The 18,175-nt window shown below is 42.7% G+C and overlaps 1 protein-coding gene across 1 annotated transcript in view; it reads left to right on the top strand.

Annotated features, from left to right (window-relative positions):
* Window positions 1-18,175, top strand: part of LOC123774536 (insulin receptor-related protein) — an 879,124-nt gene that overhangs the window by 847,570 nt on the left and 13,379 nt on the right. The window contains exon 27 of the mRNA XM_069303789.1: window positions 3,342-3,454. Within this exon, the coding sequence (XP_069159890.1) occupies window positions 3,342-3,454 (113 nt within the window). The remainder of the gene's footprint in view (window positions 1-3,341; window positions 3,455-18,175) is intronic.

Below are 18,175 nucleotides of genomic sequence, written 5' to 3'. Positions count from 1 at the left end.
CAAATCGGGCCTTGCATAGTAGGCTGAGAAGTGCGTTCTGGCTACTAGGTACGACATATATATATATATATATATATATATATATATATATATATATATATATATATATATATATATATATATATATATATATATATATATATATATATATATATATATAATGACTGAAAGCTCACACCCCAGAAGTGAATCGAATCCATAATGCCAGGAGCAACGCAACTGGTATCTACAGGACGCCTTAATCCGCTTGACCATCACGACCGGACATAAGGAAGTGATCGCCGAAGCTATTTGAACTACTTCCCCGCCGGCACTCGGATGGTAATTTTGGGCATAGCATTTTATCAAATCACCTCATTCTTTGGGGCACACGTGAGGAACACAAATGGGAACAAGCCTGAATGGTCCCCAGGACTATATGCGACTGAAAACTCACACCCCAGAAGTGACTCGAACCCATACTGCCAGGAGCACTCTGCATCTGGCGTACAGGACACTTTAACCACTCGACCAACACAACCGGTCAAAAGAGGATGGTAGCCGAGGCTAATTCCCCATCCCCCCGCCGGCACTCTGATGGTAGTCTTGGGCATGGAATTTTATCAAATCACCTCATTCTTTGGGGCACACGTGAGGAACACAAATGCGAACAAGCCTGAACGGTCTCCAGGCATATATGAAACTAAGAAGTTGAGGACAAGAGTTGGAGTTCGGTAATTTGCTTTTGATTTATTTTACATGAGTCTGAAATGTAGTGGGGTTTTAAATCTCAGGGAATTTGGACTGTTAGTAGTAAATTTACAGGAGTAATCTAAAGCAGGGGACAAGAGCTGAAACTCGTTAACTGCATTGGCCTTATTTACTATATCTGAAGTAACTATGTTTTAAATCTCAAGGGAATTAGTTAGATACTAAAGAAGATACAGTAGTGAACTATGGCAGGGGATGAGAGCTAGAGTTTGGAAACACTATTTTCTTTCTGTATTTACTTAGTAGTATGTCTGCTTTAAATTTAAAGAAAATTGGACTGGTACTGAAGAAGTTATACAAATGAACTAAGATGGGGATAGGAGCTGGAGCTCGGTAACTGACTTGATCTTATTTACTGTGCCTGAAATACAGCGGGTTTAAATTTTAGGGACATTGATAGGGTATTAACGAAGATACGAGGGGTTTAAGACGGCGATATGAGTTAGAATTTGTTAATTGTTTTGATTTATTGCATTACATCTGAAATATATTTGAAATTTGGCTAAAATTGGGCTATTAGTAGCAAAACTATACTTATAAATTCGGTCTCTAACAAATTTTTGTCTTAAAATGAACTCTGTCAAATTTTTTGGTCTCAACTGGACTCTGATATTTAATTTTCCTCAAAAAGAACTCTTTAAGAACGCAGGTGTAACTAAAACTCTGAAATATTTTGGTCTTAAAGTGGACTCTGATTAATTTCGGTCTTCAAACGGACTCTGCCTTAATTTTCCGTCATGAAGTGGACTCTGACTAATTTTGGTCTTTCAACTTGTCCCTGACTAATTTCAGATTTCTTCTGGACTCTGAATAATCTAAGTCTTTTACTGGACTCGGACAATATTTGGGTCTAAAATAATCTCTGTCAATTTCGGTAAATTTCGGTCTTCAAATCGTCTCTGAATAATTTTTGGTCTTTTATAGGTGAAATAGCTGTAAATGGGTATTAAACTAAAACATACTGCTACAATGTCTATTTTCCTTAACAAAACTTCTATGAACATATTCTCTGAAAATGGTCTTATGAACTCTGAAATATTTTCATAAAATTGAGCTCTGAAAATTTCTAAATTTTCACCATAAGAACTCTTCAAGAATGTATGGTCCCCTTTTGCCTTGAATTTCTCCCATAAGAACTCTTTAACTCCAAATAAAAGAGTGAACTCAAGTTTCAGCCCCACTCCTGTGCCAGGTAAGTCCATCACGGGTTCACCATAGCCCGTGCTACTTGGAACTTTTAGTTCCCAGTAGCTGAATCTTAAACAACAACAATCCAAATAAGTGATTTTGAAAACAAACAAAAATTGACCGTAGAGTTTATTCTCAATAAGATGGGAGCGAACTTTGCCCCCTGATTTTTTCTAGAAGATTTTCTTAACAAATTTCTTTGATCTCTGAAATTATTTTCCTTATAAGAATTCTTTAACTCCAAATCCGAAACTTATCAGGAAACCCGAATACCTAAATGGCACATCCAAAATTTATCAGGAAACCCGACAGTCCACACGGGATTTTTTAATTTACATGGAAACCCCGACGCCTCACACGGGATTTTTAAAATTAACTGGAAAACCGACAGTCCACCGACAGATGTGATTTGTTTAAAAAAAAAATCACCACTTCATCCCTACTATTGTTACCATCCTCATCACTGCAACTATCGTCACCACTGTCGAGAAATGCACGACAGACCACTGGAACATTATCTAACACAGTGCACAGTTACAAACCCATTAAGATTTCAACTGAGTTTCAACAGAGCAGAAAAAGGTGTTAAACACATTGGGTATAATCTTACCGAAGCGACCGTATGAGTCATAAATACTCATATTCCGCCTAACTAAAGCATTAACAAGGAACACTTTGTGGGCCAGCCAGAGGCTTAGGGCCTGTTCAGGAATATCCCTGGAAAAAAAAACTAACTTTATCCCTTTTCCTTGATATCATTAACAATCTTCACTAAACACTGTTTTCACCAATAAACAAACTACAAAAGCCAAATTAGCATATAATCATATAGAAAACAATATGCTGGGGTAAATCTTAGTGCTGATGTAGTCTGATTATTTACTGTGATTGGTGTAGGGTATAATTTGTCATTTCATGCAAAAGAGGGACATGGGTGGATCAGCATCAACCGACCTTGCGAACACCCTGCAAAGTTTTGTAAGGCGTCTGGTCTCCTGTCATGAACAAGCTAACTAAGAAGATATTATCGTTTACAGATAAAGATAGATTAAAGGTGACAAAAGTGTGTGTATGTGAATCCCACTATTCATGGTAAAGTCAAAGATTTCTGCCTCACAACATTATTAAAAACACTCAACACTCAACCCCAGCCAGAGGTGGATTAGGTTGCTAATACTGTGTGCTTTAAATAATCATAAATGAGTTGCAGTTAATAATCCGATACTTTTGTATAAATCACGTTGTAGGAAGTAGTAATGACCTAAAAGGTTAATGACACGAAGCAGGTTAAAAAGACGCATTGCCAGGCTAATTTGAGGTCATCTGCTTCTATTGTATTTGGAGAAAGTGCAGCTTTATTTGACATGACCATTAAGACTGCTATTTATCCATGCACCTCACAGGTACCACCAGACGGAGAGAAGCGGCTTCATGGCCGACACTGCCAGAGAGAGCGATGCCGACGACCACTCAGACGACCAGGCCCTTATGACTTCCCCAGAATTAAGTGATGGAGGTGAGACGCTTTCTTCTTCTCCATCTTATACCCGGAAAGTACATGCTGTGAGCGGGACCCATCATGCTGGGAGCGGGACCCATCATGCTGTGAGCGGGACCCATCATGCTGGGAGCGGGACCCATCATGCTGTGAGCGGGACCCATCATGCTGGGAGCGGGACCCATCATGCTGTGAGCGGGACCCATCATGCTGGGAGCGGGACCCATCATGCTGTGAGCGGGACCCATCATGCTGTGAGCGGGACCCATCATGCTGGAAGCGGGACCCATCATGCTGTGAGCGGGACCCATCATGCTGTGAGCGGGACCCATCATGCTGGGAGCGGGACCCATCATGCTGTGAGCGGGACCCATCATGCTGTGAGCGGGACCCATCATGCTGTGAGCGGGACCCATCATGCTGGGAGCGGGACCCATCATGCTGTGAGCGGGACCCATCATGCTGTGAGCGGGACCCATCATGCTGTGAGCGGGACCCATCATGCTGGGAGCGGGACCCATCATGCTGTGAGCGGGACCCATCATGCTGTGAGCGGGACCCATCATGCTGTGAGCGGGACCCATCATGCTGGGAGCGGGACCCATCATGCTGGGAGCGGGACCCATCATGCTGTGAGCAGGACCCATCATGCTGTGAGCGGGACCCATCATGCTGTGAGCGGGACCCATCATGCTGTGAGCGGGACCCATCATGCTGTGAGCGGGACCCATCATGCTGGGAGCGGGACCCATCATGCTGGGAGCGGGACCCATCATGCTGGGAGCGGGACCCATCATGCTGGGAGCGGGACCCATCATGCTGGGAGCGGGACCCATCATGCTGTGAGCGGGACCCATCATGCTGGGAGCGGGACCCATCATGCTGGGAGCGGGACCCATCATGCTGAGAGCGGGACCCATCATACTGGGAGCGGGACCCATCATGCTTCGAGCGGGATCCATCATGCTGGGAGCGGGACCCATCATGCTGGGAGCGGGACCCATCATGCTGTGAGCGGGACCCCTCATACTGGGAGCGGGACCCATCATAGCTTCGGAGCGGGATCCCATCATGCTGGGAGCGGGACCCATCATGCTTGGAGCGGGATCCCATCATGCTGGGAGCGGACCCCTCATGCTGGGAGCGGGACCCATCATGCTGGGAGCGGGACCCATCATACTGGGAGCGGGACCCATCATGCTTCGAGCGGGATCCATCATGCTGGGAGCGGGACCCATCATGCTGGGAGCGGGACCCATCATGCTGGGAGCGGGACCCATCATGACTGGGAGCGGGATCCCATCATGCTGGGAGCGGGATCCATCATGCTGGGAGCGGGACCCATCATGCTGGGAGCGGGACCCATCATGCTGGGAGCGGGACCCATCATGCTGGGAGCGGGATCCATCATGCTGGGAGCGAGACCCATCATGCTGGGAGCGGGACCCATCATGCTGGGAGCGGGACCCATCATGCTGGGAGCGGGACCCATCATGCTGGGAGCGGGATCCCATCATGCTGGGAGCGGGACCCATCATGCTGGGAGCGGGATCCATCATGCTGGGAGCGGGACCCATCATGCTGGGAGCGGGACCCATCATGCTGGGAGCGGGACCCATCATGCTGGGAGTGGGACCCATCATGCTGGGAGCGGGATCCCATCATGCTGGGAGCAGGGACCCATCATGCTGGGAGCGGGATCCATCATGCTGTGAGCGGGACCCATCATGCTGTGAGTGGGACCCATCATGCTGTGAGCGGGACCCATCATGCTGTGAGCGGGACCCATCATGCTGTGAGCGGGACCCATCATGCTGGGAGCGGGACCCATCATGCTGGGAGCGGGACCCATCATGCTGGGAGCGGGACCCATCATGCTGGGAGCGGGACCCATCATGCTGGGAGCGGGACCCATCATGCTGTGAGCGGGACCCCTCATGCTGGGAGCGGGACCCATCATGCTGGGAGCGGGACCCATCATGCTGGGAGCGGGACCCATCATACTGGGAGCGGGACCCATCATGCTTCGAGCGGGATCCATCATGCTGGGAGCGGGACCCATCATGCTGGGAGCGGGACCCATCATGCTGTGAGCGGGACCCCTCATGCTGGGAGCGGGACCCATCATACTGGGAGCGGGACCCATCATGCTTCGAGCGGGATCCATCATGCTGGGAGCGGAACCCCTCATGCTGGGAGCGGGACCCATCATGCTGGGAGCGGGACCCATCATACTGGGAGCGGGACCCATCATGCTTCGAGCGGGATCCATCATGCTGGGAGCGGGACCCATCATGCTGGGAGCAGGACCCATCATGCTGGGAGCGGGACCCGTCATGCTGGGAGCGGGATCCATCATGCTGGGAGCGAGACCCATCATACTGGGAGCGGGACCCATCATGCTGGGAGCGGGACCCATCATGCTGGGAGAGGGACCCATCATGCTGGGAGCGGGACCCATCATGCTGGGAGCGGGATCCATCATGCTGGGAGCGAGACCCATCATACTGGGAGCGGGACCCATCATGCTGGGAGCGGGATCCATCATGCTGGGAGCGGGACCCCATCATGCTGGGAGCGGGACCCATCATGCTGGGAGCGGGACCCATCATGCTGGGAGCGGGATCCATCATGCTGGGAGCGGGACCCATCATGCTGGGAGCGGGATCCATCATGCTGGGAGCGGGACCCATCATGCTGGGAGTGGGACCCATCATACTGGGAGCGGGACCCATCATGCTGGGAGCAAGACCCATCATGCTGGGAGCGGGATCCATCATGCTGGGAGCGGGACCCATCATGCTGGGAGCGGGATCCATCATGCTGGGAGCGGGATCCATCATGCTGGGAGCGGGACCCATCATGCTGGGAGCGGGATCCATCATGCTGGGAGCGGGATCCATCATGCTGGGAGCGGGATCCATCATGCTGGGAGCGGGACCCATCATGCTGGGAGCGGGATCCATCATGCTGGGAGCGGGATCCATCATGCTGGGAGCGGGATCCATCATGCTGGGAGCGGGACCCCTCATGCTGGGAGCGGGACCCCTCATGCTGGGAGCGGGACCCATCATGCTGGGAGCAGGACCCATCATGCTGGGAGCGGGATCCATCATGCTGGGAGCGGGACCCCTCATGCTGGGAGCGGGACCCCTCATGCTGGGAGCGGGACCCATCATGCTTGGAGCAGGACCCATCATCCTGGGAGCGGGACCCCTCATGCTGGGAGCGGGACCCATCATGCTGGGAGAGGGACCCATCATCCTGGGAGCGGTACCTATCATGCTTGGGGGAGACGTTCTTGGATAAAGACCTGCCATGCTGGTGTGGAACTTGCATGCTTGGGGAAGGACTCTTCATGCTGGGGTGGAATTATCATGCTTGGAGAAGGACCCATCATTCTGGATAAAACAATGGTGGATAAAATCATGCTGGATAAAACAATGTTAAAACAAAAAAACAAAGAGTCGTGCTAAATAGGTCCGAATCTGACTGGATAAATGTGGTAAGTGGGGTGCCACAGGGGTCCATTTTGGGGCCAACCCTTTTTGTCATATACATCAATGACATAGATGAGAATATTGCCAACCACGCAATCAGATTTGCAGATGACACAAAGATTTGTGGTAAAGTGGGAAATAATAATGATATTGAAGCCTTACAAAGAGATCTACATGAACTCCACAAATGGTCAGAAGACTGGCAAATGCTTTTTAATATTGACAAATGCAAGACTATGCAAGTGGGGCATAGCGACCCACGCCACAACTACCAATTTAATAACATTACATTACAGCAGATTGGTGAAGAATAGAATCTTGGAGTCAAAATCCACCACTCACTGAAAGTTGCACAACAGGTAGGAGCAGCAGTCAGACAAGCTAACCAACCCTTGGAATAATCAAGTGTACTTTAACAAGTGTAATCAAGTATATTTGTACAAGTGTACAATAATCAAGACTTTAAGAAAAATAAAGTAGTGATTCAATTGTATAAATCACTGCTGCGCCCCCATTTGGATTACTGTATCCAGGTATGGAAACTACATCTTCAGAAAGACATTTATTATTATTAACACTTTTACTGACAAAACTAATTACAATTTTACCTAATCTGAGGATTTCAATTAAGTCTTATTAAATTGAGGATAATGCTGGTATTCACTGTCACGCAGGACAGAGGTCATACACAAGACAATAGGTCTAAACTGTAGGCTGAAGCACATACATATCATGGTTACAATCAATGTTTTAATGTACGAATATGTGAAAACAACTTTCTATTGTGCACTGCCACACAAGGGCAGGGATGGGTTCATAAGTGATGCAGCTTAGAAGTAATATAAATAAAATTGTTCTTCATTCTTTAAAATGGACAAGCAAATTTTGGATAAATTGTTAGGATGTCGTCCAGTACACCTGAGTCAATGAAATAGTTACACAGTTGGTGGTACAATAGGCCAGGTCTAAAATCTTTTACGGTGTCACATTCAACAATATAGTGTTCTAGTGAATGCATTAAAGGTTTGTCACAGAGTTTGCAATCTGAATATTCTGATAGTGGCTCAGCCTCACTAACCTGCCAGATGTGTCTATAACCAAGGCGAATTCGCGCAATGACTACATCACATTGCCTGGTCCTGTTACTGTGCTGACCATACAAATACCTATTATTACCAAAATTTTCATAGCTTTTAATACTGCAGCTTTCAGGTTTCTGGGCATTTATTAGTTCTACTAAATCTGAATTGATTTCTTTAATTTGTATGTTGATAATAATTGCATTATTATTATTATCAATATAATAATTATATTGTTAATATTATTATTATTATCATCATTATTAGCATTATCATTATTATTATTTTTAATATAATAATATTATTATTATTGCATTATTATCATAATCGGTGTGTTATTTCCTGCAAGCCTCATTGGCCAATCGATCTACAAAGTCATGTTTTCGAACTCCAACATGGGATGGGATCTTCTTGAGGTTATCTTGAGATGATTTCGGGGCTTTAGTGTCCCCGCGGCCCGGTCCTCGACCAGGCCTCCAACCCCAGGAAGCAGCCCGTGACAGCTGACTAACAGCCAGGTACCTATTTTACTGCTTGGTGACAGGGGCATAGGGTGAAAGAAACTCTGCCCATTGTTTCTCGCCGGCTCCCGGGATCGAACCCGGGACCACAGGATTACAAGTCCAGCGTGCTGTCCGCTCGGCCGACCGGCTCCCGACGGGATCCACACAAATTATATACAATATTTATTATCATTGGTAGAAATTACATTCCATTTAATATTACAAGCTACTTCAGACATACATTGTGATGGGTTATTTAAGGACTGCAGAGCACTTTTAAAGTCACAGAATATCACTCCACCACCATTGAGCTTAAGGTACTCAGTGGCTAGATAAATACCCAATAGCTCAGTCTGTGTTGTGCTCGCCCAGCTGTTCAGTTTCTGTGTACTAGATATGATCATTTCATTCCCTTTATATACTGTACATGCACAACCTGTTCTACCAGTGCCTAACTGCACAGAGCCATCAGTAAAGGCATAGGATTCAGTCGGTTTGAGATTTTAGAGATGACTGTCAATAGCTTCTAATGCTATACATCTCATAGTTTCAGTGTTATACATTTGTTTTACACTGATGGATGTATAAAGTAAAGAGACCTGTACATCTTTCCAAGGAGGAATGTAGTGAACAGTTTTATCGGAGTAAGAGACACATTCAGTTTCATAAGATTATTGGCACAACAACTGAGTCACACACTGTAAGGAGCCATTTTGCGGCGGATTGAGGGAGAATTGTTTAGAATGGATCTCGTCAGAAAGACATAGCTGCTCTGGAGAAGTGCAACAACGAGCAACATAAGTCATTCCAGGGCTACGTCATCTATTTTATCAGAAACGGTTGTGGACCACAGGCCTACTACAAACCAGACTGTCAGGGCAGATCTCATTGAAACTTTTAAAATACAGAACTAATTAGAGGATGTTGAATCGGAAAATTTGGTACCGTTCAGCTTTTTGGTACCACTTTACCTTCCAGCCCAGTGCTGGATGGTAGAGCGACGGAGGGCTCTTCTCTTCAAGCTCACTGCATCAATTGCGGTGAGGCCCACCCTGCCCTCTCCTGCACATGTGTGCATTACAAATTTGAGGAAATCATTCTCAATTTGAAACATTGCGTTCGTTTATCTGTTCCCGAGGCGGGACGCCAAATATGCCGTCTCCCCACTTGTCCCGTCATCTCTTTTGTTCGTCCATTGTGTTCCTCTTCTCCTCGCCTTCTCCCGTTTTCTCAGTTCTGCAACCGTTTCCAGGCCTTGGACCCCGACACCTCCACCACATCCCTCGCCTTCTTTTCCTTTGTGTTCTGGAACTGGGGGTCTTCTTCATGGTTCCCTGCCTGGAGTTTCCTCCCTTCCTACCTAGTCTTTCCTGTGTCCTGTGCCCTCTTTTCCTCATCGACCCAATCCTTCTTTTCAGCCCTTCCCTCTGTCTTTTGGCCCTCCACAACACCTGTCTATCCAAGCCGTTGTCCATCCTCCTCCTCCTCCTTCTCCCATTCTGTAAAACACTCTGCATTACATAGGAACACAATTAGTCATCAATTAATCAGACAAGTAAGAAAAAAGAGTTCTTACATTCTTGTACAGCCACACATAGCGTTTCGGACAGCTTCTTAATCCTAATTTTTCCCACAGAATACGACCCCCCAAATCGTTTAATAATTGCATACCCATTCACTGCTGGTTGAACGGAGGCTACAGGTAATGATTGGCGCCCAGTCAATCCTCCACGACCAGGATACGAGCCCAGGCCAAAACGCTCGCGAAGCGCCTGTCGAGTACTTTAACACGGCTTCACAGGAACTGCCATATCATTAACATCAAAGGAATGGGCGGGGTTTAGGTACTGAGACTCTGGATAGTTTCCTGTAAGGTAGTCTTTAGCACTAGTTAGAGATGCTGGGATATCATTTGCAAGGAATGTGCTAATGGATGAGGAGAAACTATTGAATTTAATGGCAGTGTTAAAGGCAGATAGCACACCATCGCCATTTGATAGGAGTATTGGTTTCTTATTCAAGATCAACCTCATTAGAATCCTCTATGATTCTAATATTTTGGAAATAGTGCTACTTGTTTTCTTCAAGTTGCCCATAATTTAATTTATTTTATTTTCAATGTATTTTATTTTGGCTCTCCTAATTATTTTTCACAGCATTGAAAAGGACCTCCTTGAAACTTCTTTGGAGATGACTCCTAACCTCTACCTTGTTTTCTCTCATGATCATGTTTTTTGTTGATGTATTTAAGTATACCCTTAGTAAGCTATGGATTGTTTAACCTTTTAGTCGTGACTTGTTTAGTTAACATTGGACAGTGGGTATTATAGCTCAGAGTTTTGTGAAAAAATGGTTGCACTGCAAGATTGATGTTCACTATGTTAACGAATTTAGTCTCCCAGTTGATATTAGCAGCAGCAGCAATAAAGATGCTTATGGAAGTAACATTGTGCAGCCGAAAGCTCATCATTGTATCTAAAGGTGGTTTATAAATATTGGTTAGAAGAAATGTTGGGTAATGGTCTGTGGTCCTGTCAATGATTAACCCAGAAGTGAGTGGAGAGGTTATGGTAATCCAGATGTGGTCAAGAGTAGAGTCACTTGTATCAGTAATTCTAGTAGGTTTAGTGACCAAGGGTATAAACACGCAAGAATTCATACAGTTGAGGAAACTAGCAGCTTGAGGGTTATTAGACTCGCAGAGGTCAATATTAAAATTACCTGATAGTATTAGTTGGATTTTGTTAAGTTTGTTAGTATTAAATTTCTAAGGTTAAAGATGAATTGAGCAACATCAGTGTTAGGAATAATGTAAATTGTTTCTTCAGTTAAGTCCGCCTCAGCACCCTTGACTCCGAAACGGGCAAAGATATGCTCACGACAGGAGTCTCTAGTTCTAATTACTTTTGAGCATGTCAGTTCTTGGTGGTAGTAAAGTGCAGTACCACCACCTCTCTGAATTGGCATACAGTTATGAATTGCCGAGTAGTTTGGTATGTTAAAGATTTGAGTTGTATCCTCTTTCAATCATGTTTCAATAAGTATAATAAAGGTGAATTTGTTGTCAACTGTTTGAATTATGGCACTAACATCATCGAAGTGTTTGTTTATAGATCTTACATTCAAGTTAATTACAGATACATTGTGATGATGTGTTAATTCAATGTTTACATCGTATGCTGTATAATACCTGCAATTTTGATCGTTAAAGTGATGATGGTCATAGATACTCGATAAGAGGTTTAGTGCTGGGTCTATACTATGTTGCATAATTAGGCTGTTTGATGGTAAAATGGCAGAGGTACAATTATTGATACAATGTAATGAAACAAAGAGCTAATTTCCGTAAAATAAGAAAACTAGGAGTAATTACAATAAAAATTCTAGATATAAAAATAACTAGCCAAACAATGCAAATACAACAGGAAACAAGTAAAATTGAAACAAGATTCAATGTACTTAGACAAGTAAGATACATATGGCAAGTACAATTATGGATTCAATAGAGATTGACAAGATTAATTTTCAGTAAGAACATAAGAAGAACATAAGAACAAAGGTAACTGCAGAAGGCCTATTGGCCCATACGAGGCAGCTCCTATTCTATAACCACCCAATCCCACTCATATACTTGTCCAACCCGTGCTTGAAACAATCGAGGGACCCCACCTCCACAATGTTACGCGGCAATTGGTTCCACAAATCAACAACCCTGTTACTGAACCAGTATTTACCCAAGTCTTTCCTAAATCTAAACTTATCCAATTTATATCCATTGTTTCGTGTTCTGTCCTGTGTTGATACTTTTAATACCCTATTAATATCCCCCCGGTTATGTCCATTCATCCACTTGTAAACCTCTATCATGTCACCCCTAACTCTTCGCCTTTCCAGTGAATGCAACTTAAGCTTTGTTAATCTTTCTTCATATGAAAGATTTCTAATTTGGGGAATTAACTTAGTCATCCTACGCTGGACACGTTCAAGTGAATTTATATCCATTCTATAATATGGCGACCAAAACTGAACTGCGTAATCTAAATGGGGCCTAACTAGAGCAAGATATAGCTTGAGAACCACACCAGGTGTCTTGTTACTAACGCTGCGATTAATAAATCCAAGTGTCCGATTTGCCTTATTACGAACATTTATGCATTGATCCTTTTGTTTTAAATTCTTACTAATCATAACTCCCAGATCCCTTTCGCAATCCGACTTCGCAATCACAACACCATCTAGCTCGTATCTTGTAACTCTATCATCATTACCTAACCTCAGAACTTTACATTTATCAGCATTAAACTGCATCTGCCAATCCTTTGACCATTTCAAAACCCTATCTAGATCAACTTGAAGTGATAGTGAGTCCTCCTCCGAATTAATTTCCCTACCGATTTTCGTATCATCGGCAAATTTGCAAATGTTGCTACTCAAACCTGAATCTAAATCATTTATATATATTATAAACAACAGAGGTCCCAGGACAGAGCCTTGAGGCACTCCACTTACAACATTTTCCCACTCTGACTTGATTCCATTTATACTAACTCTCTGTTTCCTTTGGTATAGCCATGCCCTAATCCAGCTTAATATAGCACCCCCAATACCATGAGACTCTATTTTTTTAATCAGTCTTTCATGTGGCACTGTATCAAAAGCTTTGCTAAAGTCAAGGTATACAACATCGCAATCCTTACCACTATCAACTGCCTCAACAATGCTAGAATAAAAAGATAACAAATTTGTTAAACATGAACGGCCATTTATAAAACCATGTTGCGACTCAATTATTAATTTATGTTTTTCAAGATGAAGACGAATTTTATTTGCTATTATAGATTCGAGTAACTTTCCCACAATAGACGTTAGGCTAATTGGTCGATAGTTAGACGCAAGTGATCTATCTCCTTTCTTAAAAACTGGTATCACATTAGCAACTTTCCAAAACTCTGGCACTCTGCCTGACTCTATTGATTTATTAAATATGGTTGACAGTGGGTCACAAAGCTCCTCTTTGCATTCTTTAAGCACCCTGGCAAACACTTCATCCGGCCCTGGGGATTTGTTTGGTTTGAGTTTTACTATTTGTTTAAGAACATCCTCCCTGGTAACTGCTAAACTCGTCAACCTGTCCTCGTCCCCACCCACATAGACTTGTTCGGCTGAAGGCATATTGTTAAGTTCCTCTTTAGTAAATACAGATACAAAATATTTATTAAAAATACTACTCATCTCTTCATCACTATCTGTTATTTGACCTGTCTCAGTTTTTAATGGACCTATCCTTTCCCTAGTCTTAGTACGATATAACTGAAAAAACCCTTTAGGATTTGTCTCTGCTTGCCCTGCTATGCGAACTTCATAGTTTCTTTTTGCTTTCCTTATCTCTTTTTTAACATTTCTAACCAGTTGTACGAATTCCTGTTCTAAAGTGACCTCCCCATTTTTAATCCTTTTGTACCAAGCTCTCTTTTTACCTATGGAAAGCATGGCATTTCTATGGAAGAAATGAAATGTATGCTCGTGATGGGGTGCATCTATCGAGAGCTGGGGTTGTTGCTGTTGCGAACTCGCTAGAAGAAGTGGTTAGAGGTGTTTGTTTGGGTTTAAACTGTTAGTAGATAGAGGTATGGGAATTGATTTGGAGGAAGGAGGTAATAAAAGTATGTGTTTGTGGGAGAAAGGAATTGGCAAAACGATCAGGGAAAGAGAAGGTCCGCAAAATAACAATTCACTTAGGGTATATTACACTAACAGTACATAAGAACATAAGAACATAAGAACATAAGAACAAAGGTAACTGCAGAAGGCCTATTGGCCCATACGAGGCAGCTCCTATTCTAAAACCACCCAATCCCACTCATATACTTGTCCAACCCGTGCTTGAAACAATCGAGGGACCCCACCTCCACAATGTTACGCGGCAATTGGTTCCACAAATCAACAACCCTGTTACTGAACCAGTATTTACCCAAGTCTTTCCTAAATCTAAACTTATCCAATTTATACCCATTGTTTCGTGTTCTGTCCTGTGTTGATACTTTTAATACCCTATTAATATCCCCCCGGTTATGTCCATTCATCCACTTGTAAACCTCTATCATGTCACCCCTAACTCTTCGCCTTTCCAGTGAATGCAACTTAAGCTTTGTTAATCTTTCTTCATATGAAAGATTTCTAATTTGGGGAATTAACTTAGTCATCCTACGCTGGACACGTTCAAGTGAATTTATATCCATTCTATAATATGGCGACCAAAACTGAACTGCATAATCTAAATGGGGCCTAACTAGAGCAAGATATAGCTTGAGAACCACACCAGGTGTCTTGTTACTAATGCTGCGATTAATAAATCCAAGTGTCCGATTTGCCTTATTACGAACATTTATGCATTGATCCTTTTGTTTTAAATTATTACTAATCATAACTCCCAGATCCCTTTCGCAATCCGACTTCGCAATCACAACACCATCTAGCTCGTATCTTGTAACTCTATCATCATTACCTAACCTCAGAACTTTACATTTATCAGCATTAAACTGCATCTGCCAATCCTTTGACCATTTCAAAACCCTATCTAGATCAACTTGAAGTGATAGTGAGTCCTCCTCCGAATTAATTTCCCTACCGATTTTCGTATCATCGGCAAATTTGCAAATGTTGCTACTCAAACCTGAATCTAAATCATTTATATATATTATAAACAACAGAGGTCCCAGGACAGAGCCTTGAGGCACTCCACTTACAACATTTTCCCACTCTGACTTGATTCCATTTATACTAACTCTCTGTTTCCTTTGGTATAGCCATGCCCTAATCCAGCTTAATATAGCACCCCCAATACCATGAGACTCTATCTTTTTAATCAGTCTTTCATGTGGCACTGTATCAAAAGCTTTGCTAAAGTCAAGGTATACAACATCGCAATCCTTACCACTATCAACTGCCTCAACAATGCTAGAATAAAAAGATAACAAATTTGTTAAACATGAACGGCCATTTATAAAACCATGTTGCGACTCAATTATTAATTTATGTTTTTCAAGATGAAGACGAATTTTATTTGCTATTATAGATTCGAGTAACTTTCCCACAATAGACGTTAGGCTAATTGGTCGATAGTTAGACGCAAGTGATCTATCTCCTTTCTTAAAAACTGGTATCACATTAGCAACTTTCCAAAACTCTGGCACCCTGCCTGACTCTATTGATTTATTAAATATGGTTGACAGTGGGTCACAAAGCTCGTCTTTGCATTCTTTAAGCACCCTGGCAAACACTTCATCCGGCCCTGGGGATTTGTTTGGTTTGAGTTTTACTATTTGTTTAAGAACATCCTCCCTGGTAACTGTTAAACTCGTCAACCTGTCCTCGTCCCCACCCACATAGACTTGTTCGGCTGAAGGCATATTGTTAAGTTCCTCTTTAGTAAATACAGATACAAAATATTTATTAAAAATACTACTCATCTCTTCATCACTATCTGTTATTTGACCTGTCTCAGTTTTTAATGGACCTATCCTTTCCCTAGTCTTAGTACGATATAACTGAAAAAACCCTTTAGGATTTGTCTTTGCTTGCCCTGCTATGCGAACTTCATAGTTTCTTTTTGCTTTCCTTATCTCTTTTTTAACATTTCTAACCAGTTGTACGAATTCCTGTTCTAAAGTGACCTCCCCATTTTTAATCCTTTTGTACCAAGCTCTCTTTTTACCTATAAGGTTCTTCAAATTCTTTGTTATCCACTTTGGGTCATTAGTATTCGATCTATTCAATTTGTATGGTATACTACGTTCCTGTGCTTTGTTTAGAATATTCTTAAATAAGTTATATATTGAATCCACATCGAAATCCCCATTTAAGTCACCTATCGCTGGGTTCATGTCTCGCTCCAAGACCGGCCCACACCCCATACCCAAGACTTTCCAATCAATTTGACCCAAAAAATTTCTTAGGCTATTAAAATCAGCTTTTCGAAAATCTGGCACTTTAACAGAATTTTCTCCTACTGGTCTATTCCATTCTATGCTAAATCTGATTTCTTTGTGATCACTGCTCCCTAGCTCACTCCCTATTTCGATGTCATTAATTTGCGTTTCCCTGTTAGTAGAAGTCTAAGAAATAAAATTAACGAACTAAATGCTCTTGTCTGCACAGAAAAAATAGATATTATTGCACTTACCGAAACGTGGATGAATGTAGAAAATAGAGAACTATTAGCTGAATATCAAATATATGGATTTAAACTATTTCACACAGATAGATATATTAGACGAGGAGGTGGAGTAGCCATATATGTTAGGGACAATTTGAAATGTAGTCTCAAAGAGGGAATCAAAACAGAGCCACACACAGAAACTATTTGGATAGAATTAAACGAAAAAGCTAATAATATTATAATAGGAGTAATATATAGGCCACCAAATTTAGACAGAATGGAAGCAAAGCATCTATGGGATGAAATATCTAGAGCATCTAGATCTAACAGTATTTATGTCATGGGTGACTTTAATTTTAGCGGAATAAACTGGTTGAACAAAACAGGGAATAGTGAAGCAGAAGATTTTCTAGAATTAATTGACGATTGCTTTCTTACGCAACACATTAAGGAACCAACACGGGAAAATAATATTTTAGATTTAGTGTTAACTAACAGGGAAACGCAAATTAATGACATCGAAATAGGGAGTGAGCTAGGGAGCAGTGATCACAAAGAAATCAGATTTAGCATAGAATGGAATAGACCAGTAGGAGAAAATTCTGTTAAAGTGCCAGATTTTCGAAAAGCTGATTTTAATAGCCTAAGAAATTTTTTGGGTCAAATTGATTGGAAAGGCTTGGGTATGGGGTGTGGGCCGGTCTTGGAGCGAGACATGAACCCAGCGATAGGTGACTTAAATGGGGATTTCGATGTGGATTCAATATATAACTTATTTAAGAATATTCTAAACAAAGCACAGGAACGTAGTATACCATACAAATTGAATAGATCGTATACTAATGACCCAAAGTGGATAACAAAGAATTTGAAGAACCTTATAGGTAAAAAGAGAGCTTGGTACAAAAGGATTAAAAATGGGGAGGTCACTTTAGAACAGGAATTCGTACAACTGGTTAGAAATGTTAAAAAAGAGATAAGGAAAGCAAAAAGAAACTATGAAGTTCGCATAGCAGGGCAAGCAAAGACAAATCCTAAAGGGTTTTTTCAGTTATATCGTACTAAGACTAGGGAAAGGATAGGTCCATTAAAAACTGAGACAGGTCAAATAACAGATAGTGATGAAGAGATGAGTAGTATTTTTAATAAATATTTTGTATCTGTATTTACTAAAGAGGAACTTAACAATATGCCTTCAGCCGAACAAGTCTATGTGGGTGGGGACGAGGACAGGTTGACGAGTTTAGCAGTTACCAGGGAGGATGTTCTTAAACAAATAGTAAAACTCAAACCAAACAAATCCCCAGGGCCGGATGAAGTGTTTGCTAGGGTGCTTAAAGAATGCAAAGAGGAGCTTTGTGACCCACTGTCAACCATATTTAATAAATCAATAGAGTCAGGCAGAGTGCCAGAGTTTTGGAAAGTTGCTAATGTGATACCAGTTTTTAAGAAAGGAGATAGATCACTTGCGTCTAACTATCGACCAATTAGCCTAACGT

The sequence above is a fragment of the Procambarus clarkii genome, chromosome 51, assembly GCF_040958095.1.
Source record: "Procambarus clarkii isolate CNS0578487 chromosome 51, FALCON_Pclarkii_2.0, whole genome shotgun sequence".
Lineage (NCBI taxonomy): Eukaryota > Metazoa > Arthropoda > Malacostraca > Decapoda > Cambaridae > Procambarus > Procambarus clarkii.
This window is presented reverse-complemented; position numbering and strand designations above follow the sequence as displayed.